We start from the raw sequence: 12,640 nt of genomic DNA, 5'->3' as shown, positions 1-12,640 counted from the left end.
TGTCACTGGACCTTTATTTTATATATGTGTGGTGCTGAGAATCGAACCCAATGCTTCACACATGAGGGCAAGCATTCTACCACTGTGCTACCACCCCGGCCCTCCCCAGCCCTTTTTTATTTTTTATTTTGAAATGGTCTTGCCAAGTTACTGAGGCTGATCTCAAACTTGCAATCCTCTTGCCTCAGCCTCCCAAGTAGCTGGGGTCACAGTTGTGTGACACAGTGCCTGGCTGGGTAGGCAAAGCACTAAGAACCTTATGTTATTAAGTCATTTACTTATCACAAAAGAAAATACAGTTTACAAAAATTATCCCATTGCATTGCTGAGATAACTAAGGCACAGAGAAATTAAGTAACTTGCCCAACAAGGTCACCACTAGTAAGTGGCAGAGCTGAGTTCACAGCCCATTCTTTTTCCTCTCCAGTGTTCTTATGTTTGTTGGGCTGGCTGAGAGAGGGTCCAGGGTAGTGAGTTGGGGAAGGTGGCTACCCTGAAGATTAAACATCAGAACCCCCTTCAGATTCCCCAGGGAGCTGACCAGGATGACACCTGGCACCTAGGGAGGGGAAAACATGGCTCTCACTTTCTCCAACATCCAATTTTTGTTTTCTGCGGTTGAAGGTCCTGCTGCTAGGCCTTCTCCAATGGAGAAGCATGGAGGCAGGCGAAGGGCTGAAAGACCTGCCCAGAAGCCTGAGCTGGGAGTTAGAGCTAGGACCTCCAGAAGCCGATAGATGGCGCTCGTGGCCCAACACAGCCCCACCAGCCCAAGGAAACCGCAGGAAAACAAGTGAGCATGTTAACCCCTTCCCCACTGGGCTCAGGACTGACAAGCAGACTAGTGGATGGCAGAAGGCCCCTCCCGAGCCCAGGTGATCCAACTCTGTAGCTTCTTAGCCAGATCACAGCCTAAGTCTGTTTCTGCTTCTGCCCTGAAAGTCCTATCTCTAAATCACTGTCGACCAGCCCTCTGAAGACTTCCCAGAGGTCCAGGAGATTAAGAAATGGATAAGATTGGTGGGTGGGCTAAGCCCATGCTTTATCTTTTGGGCTTTCTCTGTTGAAAGTTTCTGGGTCTCTGCTTTTAAGAACCTTCACTTTAGGAGAGTTCCTCACCCCCACCTTCCCCCCCACCAGAGGCTCAGCAGGTGGTGAGGAGCAGCATGAGCTAGAGATAGAAAGTGCCACTAGGGTCAATTGTGGTAATTCTCTGTGGACTGCTCAAGCCTCATCTTCTCTTTATATCTGGATTCCCCATGTCTGAGTTTCCTGGGACTGCATAGGCTTTAGGGACAGAAAGAGTTATCCAATTCTTCTAGGAAGTTGAAATTAGGGGATGGGGTTCTTGGGGGGATCTCTCCTTGCTTTTCACTTGCTTTACTCATTATTGTCCTGCCAGAGGTAAATTTGGAGTGGGGAGGTTATGCCAAGATGCTAATCTGGAAGTGCTAGGCAAGCAAGTGGCAGAGGGTAGGGTGGGAAGGAGGGTGTCTAAGGGATGGTGAGATCCTAGAATTCTTAAACAGTGAGGTGACACCACAGTGAAGTTCCCCCTTCCCTTATTTTTGTTCAGAAACACACAAATGCAGAGATATGAGGAGACAGCAGAGCCTATTCTAGAAGCTTACTCTTATTTCAGTCATTCCAGAGAAAGAAGCAAAGATGGGGAGCTATACACAGAAGGAGATGGAGACACACAGATACAGGGAGGAAGTTGTACAGGAGACTAGAGATAGTGATAAATTTACATAGGCAGAGAGAGAGGCAAAGACCCAGAGTCAGGGAGAATCTGGTACATATTAAGGCTCAGGAAATAATGGACTTCATGAGGTAGATGATTAATTCAGTTTCCAAAATCTTGCAGGGGTGGGGATGGTTTCTCACCTCAATGTCAGAGGGTCACTGCTTACAACTCTCTGAAGCTCCTCCTGTACCCATTAAGTTTTTGTGCATTGATGGACTTGAGAGAAGGGTAGCATCCTTGTTTGCTCATTTCTTTCTGTTCTTGAGGTCACTGGTCTCCTGCCCTCTACCCACATGGAGACAGTACTTTGGTGTTCAGAGTCCTGCTCCTGCTCAGACATGTGTGCAGGGGTGGAGGTGGGAGAAAATAAGAAGGTAACTAGCCTTAGAGGGTTCTTAGACTAATGAGAGTCTTATAGTTAGGACACAGAAACAGATCTAGATAGAGAACAAGAACAAAACTATGAATTGAACACCTTTGGGCAGTGGTACAACTGGGTGGGGAGGTGGGGGAATGGATTATTAGGTGCAGCCATGAGATTAGGATTGATCAGGGAAGGCTTCTGGGAAGAGTATTCAAGAGGGAGGATTTGGAAAATGGGAGGTTTGATGGTTAATTTTGTAAGTCCACTTGTATGGACCAAGGACACCCAGACGGTTTGTAAAATATTATTTTTGTGTGTGTCTGTGAGAATATTTCTGAAAGCCTTTAACTTCTGAATTGGATGGAATGTCAAAAGGATCATCTTCACCAATGTGGCTGGGCATCATCCAATCTCTTGAGGGTCCAATAGAACAAAAAGGTGGAGGAAGGGCAATTTTTCTGTCTTATGAGATGGAACCTCCATCTTCTTCTGTCATTGGAGACCTGTCTGAGGGCCTTGGCTCTCAGGCCTTCAGGTTCTGGGACTTAAGTCAGCAAGCTTCCCTGCAACTCCCCCATTCAGATGTGGACAGAATGATACCTGATTCTCTAGCATAAAGAAAGTTGATAAGCAGATGGTGGAACTTCCTGGCCTCCATAATTCTGGTACCCAATTCCCATAGTAAATTTCCTCATATAGATAAATAAGTAGACATCCTATTGACTCAGTTTCTCTGGGGAACCTTGACTAACATAGAAGGTTATAGGGCTGGGCAGATAGCAAGGCAGAAGAAGGAGAAAAATCAAAATGGTAAATATAGGGAGGAGGGTTTGCACAGTAATGGGGGATGCTTGTTGCCAGAGTTGTCAGGAGATGCCAGAAATACCTCGGTAGATGTTCTACATACAGCAATGGCCCCTGGAGGGTCGTACCCAGCGCGGTAGGAGGGCTGGAAATGGTCCTTAACCATCGTCAATACCCTCAGATGGTCGAAGGATTGGGAATGGTTAGAGCTTTCTGATGGTTGTGAGTGAATTTTAGAGTTAGATCCTTACAGAGCCTCAAGACTTCTTGATTTAGCACGATGATAGGAATAGGAAGGAATAAACTACAATCCCCAGAGGCTCTTAGAACTAATTTAGTGCACCTTCCGGGGATTTTGGGTATTTCCGGCGGAAGTGGCTTTGGCTACGCCAATAGCCTCCTCTGCATAAAGTAGACTACAACTCCCACTACCCTTCGCGCCCGGCTTGGGGACAGGAACCGGAAACGGATGGGGAGCTGGCACAGGTGAGGGAGCGAGAGCCCGGGAATCCGGGGCGCGGGGAAAGGCTGGGGGCTCTCAGGGCCCTCCGGGTGGAGCCGAGCGGGTAGTCCGAGTGTCTGTGCTTTGGGGTCTTAGCTCCGTCTGAAGTCATTCCCGGCTCAGAGGCAGCCGAGCCCAGAGAACCGCCTGGGAGGCCTGCGGGATCAAGGCTTTCCCGTCGGGCGGAGCCCGCGGGCGCAGGCGGAGGTTTTGTCTGGTGCTGTTGTCGGCTGCCTCGGAACCAGGAGGGGTGAAATGACCTTTTTGAGTCCATGCTGTATTTTTTTGTTTGTTTGTTTGTTTAAGGATTTCCTTATTTTCTCTATGGATTCCTGGAGTGCCTGCAAGGGACAGAGTGGCGGATAGTGTCTTGGATTCCTAATAAACTTTTTCGATTTGATGTCGAAAGGTCTGATGCCAATCTGAAATGTAGGCTTGGTGGCCACACTCATCTGAAAGTCACACTCGGCTGCCTTTGCACTTAACGTAATTTGACACCATATTTTGCAAAGCATCTACATTTCTTACGCCTTTTGCTCTTGGAGACTTTAGGTAGAACTTCCAAATCCCTCTTTTAGGCTCCTGTACTGTTGTTTTTGGATGATAAAGCTCAGGTTATACTGGCTTACATTTAGTTGTTTGTCCTCTCACAGTGTTTGTCTTACTGAACGCCTGAATTTCACCCCCACCAAAAGAAAGCCATAGTACCTGTTGCATAAAAGACTTGTATGGGAAAAATTAACAACTGGTAATATGTTGATGGAATATGTGATTTTCTTAGAGGAGAGTTAGGTGCCTTGCTCAAGAGCACGTTCTCAGAGATGAAACCAGGACTAGAATTCAAGTCACTTGACTTCTACCCTTTCTATCAGATCAGGCATTGAAACTCTGTAACACTGCAAATAAGGGCTTGTCACTTTTGCACGCCCCATGTTTGCTGTCTTCAGCTCAGGTCCCTAAATGCAAAGGGTATATCCAGCTTAGACTTGAGAGACTTCTTAGAGTTAGAGGAGCAATCCTTTAGTATTGCAAAGCCTGGTACCCTGAAACATTTGCATTCACCACACTTTCTGAGCTTTCATATGAACTGGCCTTGGGCACCCCACATAGACTGATCAGTTAAAGACTTCTGTGATCAATCTTAACTTCTTAAGTTGGGCCTCTGGGCCAGGGATATAGCTCAGTTTGTAGAGTGCTTGCCTGTCAAGCTCAAGGCCCTGGGTTCAATCCTCAGCACTGAAAAAAAAAAAAAAAAGTTGGGCCTCTGGTTTTTTTCCCTTTTTCCACTTTTCCTAGGCTAGGATCAGAGCACAACAGCTTCATCTGTCAACCTATTGTGTCAATCTTGAAATAACAACCTCATCTGGGGAAGAGGTTCTATTTGACTTGGCTGGAGGTTGAGGAGGAGGAAGAGCAATGGTACCTGCCCTATGGGAGGCCCACATGTGATGGAAACACACAGAGCCTGGAAAACTCTGGGAAGCAAGCACAGCACCAAGTAAGCTACTGAGCCTTAAATGAACTGATGATATAGAGGAGTTGGTTAGCACTGGTTCCCTCGGGCTGGGGATGTTGCTCAGTGGTAGAGGGCTTACCTAGCATCTGCAAGGCCCTCCATTCAGTTCCCAAGTACTACAAAAGATAAAAACACACCTGCACATTTAATTTTTTTTTTTTTTTTTAGTCGTGGATGGACACAGTACATTTATTTTATTTGTTTATTTTTATGTGGTGCTGAGGATCAAACCCAGTGCCTCATGTGTGCCAGTCAAGTGCTCCACCACTGAACTACAACCCCAGGGTACCCCCCCACCCCCATTTTTCTAAAGGCTGCAGATGTAGTTCATTGGTAGAGTGCTTACTAACATGCTCAAGGCCCTGGGTTTCATCCCTTGTATGTGTGTATGTCGGGTGTGTGTATATACACATATAAAATAATGGTTCTTTGGTAGGAGGTATTTTTAAATTCTTTTTTTTTTTTTTTTTTTGCAGTGCTGGGGATCGAACCCAGAGCCTTGTGCTTGGGAGGCAAGGACTCTACCAACTGAGCTATCTCCCCAGCCCTTAAATTCTTTTTAGAATGTATTTTGACATGTTATACATACATTGGAGTATAACTGATAGAAGTTATTTTTAAACAAGATTGGTAAAGTAGACGTGGCCAGAACTGAACAGGTGGTTGTTGAGTACCTTATAAGGGCCAGGACTTTGAAGTTATGGAAGGAAATTAAATAGGGCCTGGCTCCTTACCTACCCAAGCCTAACGGGGAGGCAAGGTGTGAATTCACGAAGATTCCACTAACTATGCTGACATGCCTTCACTAACCATCTGAATCACCTTGCTTAAAACACAGATACTCAGGCCTCACAGCCTCCCTTCTTGTGTGTGGAATGGGGAATTTATGGCAAATGCCCCAGTGTTCTGATGAGAGCAGGGTGGTTTGAGCTTCATTTTGAAGACTGGGTATGATTTGGATGTGTGGAGGGGTGGGAGAGTCATAGTCCCAGTTGACTGGGTGACTATTAAACAATGTCTGGTTAACTCAAGGAGTCTATTTGGTTGGGGTTTTAGTAATGGCATGTGCATGGTTTTGGTATTGTGGTAGGGAAGCTGTTTTGAAGCTAAGTGGAATGGTCACATTGGAACACTGGATTTGTATACGAATGTTGAGAAGGAATGGTTTTTGCAATTTACTCCCTTTTCTTTCCTCTTTCTCCCATTCCTCTCCTCACCTATACATAACATCTCATTTCATCCTTATAGCAGCACTATGAAGTGGGTATTATTATTGTTAGTATTTGGATGAAGAGACTTGAGGCCCTGACCATGGTTGCATAACTTGCAATTCTATTCTGAGTCTTGTAACCATCCTATTCACCACTGAGGATTCTTGAATGTGGGAAAGAAACTGAGCTCGGGCTACAGGTTTGTAGAACTGGTGGGGTAACTGATAAAACCATCTAAGGCAAGATGATGTGGTGGTTAAGAGCATAACTTTGAGTCAGGTAGTGTGGGTTCAAATCCCAGCTTCATTACTTTCTAACTGTATGACCCTGGGCCATTGCTTGATCTTGCTAAGTCTCAGTCTCCTCGATGGTAACATGGGAGCAATAATACCCACCTCATAGGGTTGTTATGAAGATCAATGAGGTGTACCTGGTGTAGAGCGATTGCTCACCACCTGGAAGCTATTGTAATTAGCCTTCGCAGATCTCTGGGCTGTGGCTCTGCACCTGCATCTCATTCGTCAGCACAGTGGTTTCCAGAACACAGCCATCCTGACTGGACTTGTTTTAAAGATGACATTGTGCAGAGAGGATGCCACCAGTAAATGTGTATCGAAACCTACTGTGTGCTCAGCATGGCCTAGGAACTAGTGACTCAGACCCATGCCTAATGGAAAGGAGGTTTGGAGTGGGGGATGGTTGGTGGTTTTGGCTCATTTTCTCTGGATGATGTATGAAGAGGAATGAAATTAGAAGTGGGGAGGGGAAGATCCTTCATTATCAAGAACTGAGGTGAGCTTGGGCCTACTGGACAATCGATGGATTACTGACATGATTTCCTTCTGAGCTCAGGAAAATGGTAGTAGGGGTCCTTCCCAGTGTGGATTCCTGCCACTGTGGGCTGAGGGCTGATGGGACCTTTGTCTCCTCTATTCCAGGTGATAGCAGCATGGCTGTACCCCAGGCTTTCCCACTGGGACCCCTCCATGAGCCTGTGGGCGCACTCATGGAGCCCCAGCTCTGCCCTCAAAGCTTGGCGGAGGGCTTCCTGGAGGAGGAGCTTCGGCTCAATGCTGAGCTGAGGCAACTGCAGTTTTCAGAGCCTGTGGGCATCGTCTACAATCCAGTGGATTACGCATGGGAGCCACATCGCAGCTACGTGACTCGTTACTGCCAGAGCCCCAAGGAAGTGCTCTTTTTGGGCATGAACCCGGGACCTTTTGGCATGGCCCAGACTGGGGTAAAGGGCATGGTTTCCCTTGGTGGGTGGAGTGGGAGGCTCCAAGGTGGATGCTTGGCTGGGTGTGCTGTGGAGGAGGAGCATGTGCTGGGCTATGGGCATGAGTGGATCCCTCCCAGTACACACCCTGGCTCCTGTGGTCTCAGACACTCTCCTGGCCTCTGCCCGTAGTTAACCAAACACATTAATGGTAGTTCCGTTTCCCCTGTGAGTTGTCCACTAATTGCCTCTGAGAGCTCTTCCTTCCGCCATCCCCCATTCTTACCTTACCTTCCCGGATCTCCTCTGTCCCTAGAGTGGTTGGGGTCAGGAGGGGGACTGCTGGGTCCTCAGGGAAGACTGATTGGCAGGGTGGGTATGTAAGAGATGCAGGGCATTTGGGCAACTTGGATTTAGTTTCTCAGCTGAGGAGAGATTTAGAACAGCCAGGCTTCAGGGCCCATCTGCTTTCCTTTCAGGGCTCAGGATGAGTGACTGCCCCTCATAGGGGGTGCATGGCAGGTGGGGGAGGGGAAGAGGCCTCAGGGTAGGAGGCTCAATCGCTTTTATTGACCCCAACTGGGTGGTGAAAGGTGATCAATGATGATCGATGGAAATGACAGCCTGAGGCCTGGGGCTGGGGAGGGCACCCAGATAGCAGTGGTCAACTCTGTCCTGTGCCTCCTTTAACCCTGGCTGCCTTTCTATCTCAGGTCACTTGTCTGTCCATGTAGTAACCATCAAGCCCTGTGTAGGCCCAGATGTCCTCACAGGGAAAGAGGCAAACAAATAGGTTTTCCGGATCACAGTCCACAATGAAAAAACTGAGAAAGAAGGGTAGGATCAAAACAGAGGGCCAGGAATCCTTGTCTTAAACCTTTGGATTAAGTTGTGTTTGGGGAGTACCCAGGCTGGACCCTCATGGAAGGTGGAAAGGGGTCATTTGGTCCAGAGCCCAGCATCAGGTCTCTAGTGTGAAGCCCTCATGTTTTCTTTCCTTCCCTGCAGGTGCCCTTTGGGGAAGTGAGCATGGTCCGAGACTGGTTGGGCATTGGGGGGTCTGTGTCGACTCCTCCCCAGGAGCACCCTAAGCGACCAGTGCTGGGCCTGGAGTGCCCACAGTCAGAGGTGAGCGGTGCCCGCTTCTGGGGCTTTTTCCGGAACCTCTGTGGACAGCCTGAAGTCTTCTTCCGTCACTGCTTTGTCCACAATCTGTGTCCTCTGCTCTTTCTGGCTCCCAGTGGGCGCAACCTCACCCCTGCCGAGCTGCCCGCCAAGCAGAGAGAACAGCTTCTTGGGATCTGCGATGCAGCCCTCTGCCGGCAGGTGCAGCTGCTGGGGGTGCGGCTGGTGGTAGGAGTGGGGCGACTGGCAGAGCAGCGGGCACGACGGGCCCTGGCAGGTCTGATGCCAGAGGTCCAGGTGGAGGGGCTCCTGCATCCTTCTCCCCGAAGCCCACAGGCCAACAAGGGCTGGGAGGTGGTGGCCAAGGAAAGGCTCAATGAGTTGGGAGTGCTGCCTCTGCTAACAAAATGAGTGCCCCCAGGGCCTAGCACGGCACACGTCCGAAGCTCCCAAGTCATTCTTGCACAGGCAGATATGATATGCCTCCTGGACTGGAGCAACAAGGCCTTTCTGGGCTCTCTGTTGCCAGGAAGCATGTTCTTTGATCTGTTGAACTGTCCTCTGAGCTGCAGAGGCAGTCTTTAATTACCAGGGTGAGTAGTTGACACAGCTCCTGCTCACCCTCCTGCTTCCTGCATCCTTGGCTTTCCTTTGAGCATTGCCCCTTTTGTCTTACAGTGTTTGACTCCACAGCAGAAGGTGGGCTTCTTGCATACTGCTCTACCTCATTATTTCCTTGGGAGTCCGTATGCAGCTGAGAGTGTCCTAGACAGGAACTTCAAAAGGTCATATTTGCTATTTCAGAGAAAAGACTTTTTAAACAGATCTTTAATTTTTTACTTTTTGTTGACATGCATTAGTTGTACATATTAACAGGATTCAGCATGAGCTGACATCCCTTTATCCTACCCCACCTGTTTCCCAAATAGAGGAAGAATCTTGCCGGGATCCCTACTCATCCTTATAGAATAGTTTCTGCCAGCTGATCCCTTTCCTAATAGGGACAAGGACAAAATATGAAAATGATGTTCAGAGTGAACTTCTAACTGGGGCCCAGTGGTACACACCTATCATTTAAGCGACTTGGGAGGCTAAGGCAGGAGGATCACAAGTTCAAGACCAGCCTTGACAACTTAGCAAGACCCTGTCTCAAAAAATAAAAGGGCTGGGAATGCAGCTCAGTAATAAAGTGCCATGGGTTCAATACCTAGTAACACACACACACACACACACACACACACACACACACACAAACAAATGAACTTTTTATGGGAACTTGAGGCTAAGTCACAGGGAAAATTCAGTGTGGCAGTGTAGAAAAGTCAGAAAACCTGGATTTTATTCTAGCTTTGAGACTCAAACTTTATTATTTTAATGTTGTTTTTGTATTTTTAAAATTCCCTTTGCGGGACTTGTGAACTCTGATGGAAAAATTGATTAACCTCTCTAAGCCTCAGGATCCTCATCTGTAAGTGGAGATACCTCCCTTATGGGGTTGGTTTGAGGATTAACTGAGAAAACACTTGAAAGTGCCTTCTGATGGCTTGGCACTTGGGTTCTCACTACATACCTTTTTTTCTTGCTTTCTTGGGTCTGGGTTGGGGAGTCATTGCACTATAAGGGAAACCCCTTTCCACTCGGAAGACCTTGCTGGGGTTGAGGGAGTCTTGCCAACCAGAGATGGATCAATGACTTGATGAAAAACTCAACCTGTGATTTTTCAATTGAAGCATTAAAAGCTCCTAAACCCTTTTGTGTTGGTACTTTTTTCCCGCTCCTGCATGTCAGGGGTGGTAGATCGTTATTGAGATTTTTCCTCACATATCTCTTCATTGTTTACAAAAAGTTTCCTTGGGTAGCTGGAGGAGGGATGTAACAGATTTCTAAATGCCTTACCAAAGCTGCAGGGTGGCTGGTAGGGGCCGTCTAAGTAGTTTACCTGATACTTGGGGCGCATGGGGAACAGGGGCCGGGTGGATGGGAGCCTGGCATCTCACTCATTTCCTTCTGTCTGCTGAGTGGCTGGTTGGGTGCCCCTTTGGTGAGGACTGGAAAAGTGAACCAAGTTGGAAACAAAACATGTCTTGAGATCATTTTATTGAGGAACACATGGTTTTCCTGATTTCCTGGGACATGGGTCATCTCCGTCTGTCTCAAAATTAAGATTTTTAATATAAATTCTCCTCCTCTCATAGTATAAAATGGAATTTGACCTGTCTCTGCCCTTGGATCCTGAGAGGCAGACTTCTAAATCCTTGGGAGTTTCCCCAGTGATAGGTGTGTCTTTGTTATGGTGGGCCCCTCAAACCCCACCTGAAATTAACAATGTTGAGGTTTGACCAAGACCACACTTAGATTTGATCTCAACCACAGCCTAGTTTATGCTAATTTTGACTCAGGATGTAGGCTGACCATGTCAGGCCAACCAAATGCTTACAGGGTTGGGACTTTCTTCTGGGTGATATCAGCCTGATCTTCAGGGAGGGAAAGGTGATACAAATTGAGTGCAACCACATGGCCCATGATTTCAATCAATCATTCTTTGTAAAGAAAGCTTAATAAAAATGTTGGACACCAAGTTTTGTGTCAACTTCCTGGTTGGCGAAAACATGGATGTGTTGGGAAGGTGATAAGTACTGGTTCCACAGACAAAGAACATGAATGTATTTGGAACACTTCCAGACTTTGCTTATGTTTCTTTGTGTTTGGATGGTTCTGATTTGCATTCTTTTCTGCATTGCTGGGGATGGAACCCAGGGCCTTATGCATGCTAAGCACATGCTTTACCACTGAGCCATACCCCCAGCCTCTGATTTGTATTCTTTATAATAAAGAATGTACTTACAATTACACTGTGTTGTCCTGAGTTCTGTGTATCTCTAGCAAATTACTGAACCTGAAGGGTTGCAGGAACCCTTGTGTTTATACCCAGTTGGTCAGAATTGCATCTGAGGTGAAGATAGTCTTGCTGGGGACCATGCCCTTAAACCTGTAGAGATGTGTAGACCCCAGAGAGCATCAAAGTTGCATTACAGCATTGCACTGCCACATGCCTTAGACCCCTTTCCTTTTTCTGTCCTTGGGCTACAGTACTAAGTAGTGAGTGCTGTGTGTTGCAAAGCACTGATTTAGGCCTTGTGGAATTACTGTGGAGAAAGAAGCTGTTACACATATTTAACTGAGGTAGTCAGAGAAAGCTCTCTGGAGGAGGGGCATTTCAGGTGACCTTAGAGATGGGAAGTTTGAGAATTTAGTGAACAGCATCTTGATGTTCAAAGAGTGGCAAGTAGATTAGTGTTGGCTTAGCCCAGTTGGGAGAAAAAAACTGAAAAGGTAAATTGGAGCCAGCTTGTGAAGGATTTTGAGCTAGAATAATCTGAGAATTTAGTCTAGTGGGGGAAATCAGATGCACAGAAACACCACACTAAAAACACCCAATGACAGGTGGAAACCCACAGATGAAGATGAAGGATAAGTTAGTCAACTCTTAAAGAAAGGGGTCTTTTTGTTTATTTGTGGTGCTGGGGATTGGACCTGGGCCTTTCACGTGCTAGGCAATCACTGTATCATTGAACTACATCCCGGCCCAGAAAAGGCTGACAATTTCAGTTGATGGTCATTTGGCCCTGTTGCTTTGGACCTGTAGTAGCAACAGTACATCCTGGCAGGAGTGTGGGGCAGAGGAGGCCTGTTCACATCGTGGTAGCTAGAAAGCTGAGAGAGAAAGGGTGTAGGGTACTGGTATTTTCTTTAAGGGTACCCTCTAGTGACCTGACTTCCTCCTGTGATGCTCTGCCTTTTAAAGGTTCTGCCACCTCCCAATAATGCTACAGGTTGTCAAACGGGTTTTCAATATATGGGCCAAACCATAGCAAAGAAGCAGAATAGGTGCAATAGGGAAAGAAATGGAGAGGGAGGGCATCCTAGGTGCACAGCAAGGTCTGGGTTAAAGCCCGGAATGGGGTGAGAACCATGAGGTGGTGGAGGCAGAGTTGGGTAGTACATAGAGGCACTTGGACAGTAGATATCAGGATGATGACTTGAAGGTCTGGGTATGAAACAGTCACTGCCTGATCTGGCTTCAAGTGGGGCTGTGTCCTCAATTCCTGGGGTGTAACTTGCCAGGGAGAGGCTGATTAGGGTCCTAGGTCT

At 47.3% G+C, this 12,640-nt stretch overlaps 1 protein-coding gene across 6 annotated transcripts; it reads left to right on the top strand.

The window, feature by feature from the left end:
- The first annotated feature begins 3,365 nt into the window (after nucleotides 1-3,365).
- Smug1 (single-strand-selective monofunctional uracil-DNA glycosylase 1) lies at nucleotides 3,366-10,239 on the top strand. Of its 6 annotated transcripts, XM_047551082.1 has the most exons (5): nucleotides 3,366-3,401; nucleotides 4,714-4,915; nucleotides 6,182-6,343; nucleotides 7,083-7,384; nucleotides 8,372-10,239. In XM_047551082.1, the coding sequence occupies exons 4-5, from the start codon at nucleotides 7,094-7,096 to the stop codon at nucleotides 8,897-8,899; spliced, it is 819 nt and encodes a 272-aa protein (XP_047407038.1). In that variant the 5' UTR covers nucleotides 3,366-3,401; nucleotides 4,714-4,915; nucleotides 6,182-6,343; nucleotides 7,083-7,093; the 3' UTR covers nucleotides 8,900-10,239. The 6 variants fall into 6 exon arrangements, with proteins under 6 accessions (XP_047407038.1, XP_047407037.1, XP_047407040.1 ...); XM_047551081.1 differs by lacking the exon at nucleotides 6,182-6,343; XM_047551084.1 differs by lacking the exons at nucleotides 4,714-4,915; nucleotides 6,182-6,343 and having other exon boundaries at nucleotides 3,372-3,401.
- The last annotated feature ends 2,401 nt before the right edge of the window (nucleotides 10,240-12,640 follow it).

Source organism: Sciurus carolinensis, chromosome 4 (assembly GCF_902686445.1).
Source record: "Sciurus carolinensis chromosome 4, mSciCar1.2, whole genome shotgun sequence".
Taxonomy (NCBI): domain Eukaryota; kingdom Metazoa; phylum Chordata; class Mammalia; order Rodentia; family Sciuridae; genus Sciurus; species Sciurus carolinensis.
This window is presented reverse-complemented; position numbering and strand designations above follow the sequence as displayed.

Excerpts from the sequence above, each read along its gene's own strand:
- Smug1 (XM_047551080.1), top strand. The coding sequence starts at position 7,001 with ATGGTAGTAGGGGTCCTTCCCAGTGTGGATTCCTGCCACTGTGGGCTG. Across the intron at positions 7,385-8,371 it reads TTGGCATGGCCCAGACTGGG|GTGCCCTTTGGGGAAGTGAG; the intron begins GTAAAGGGCATG and ends CCTTCCCTGCAG.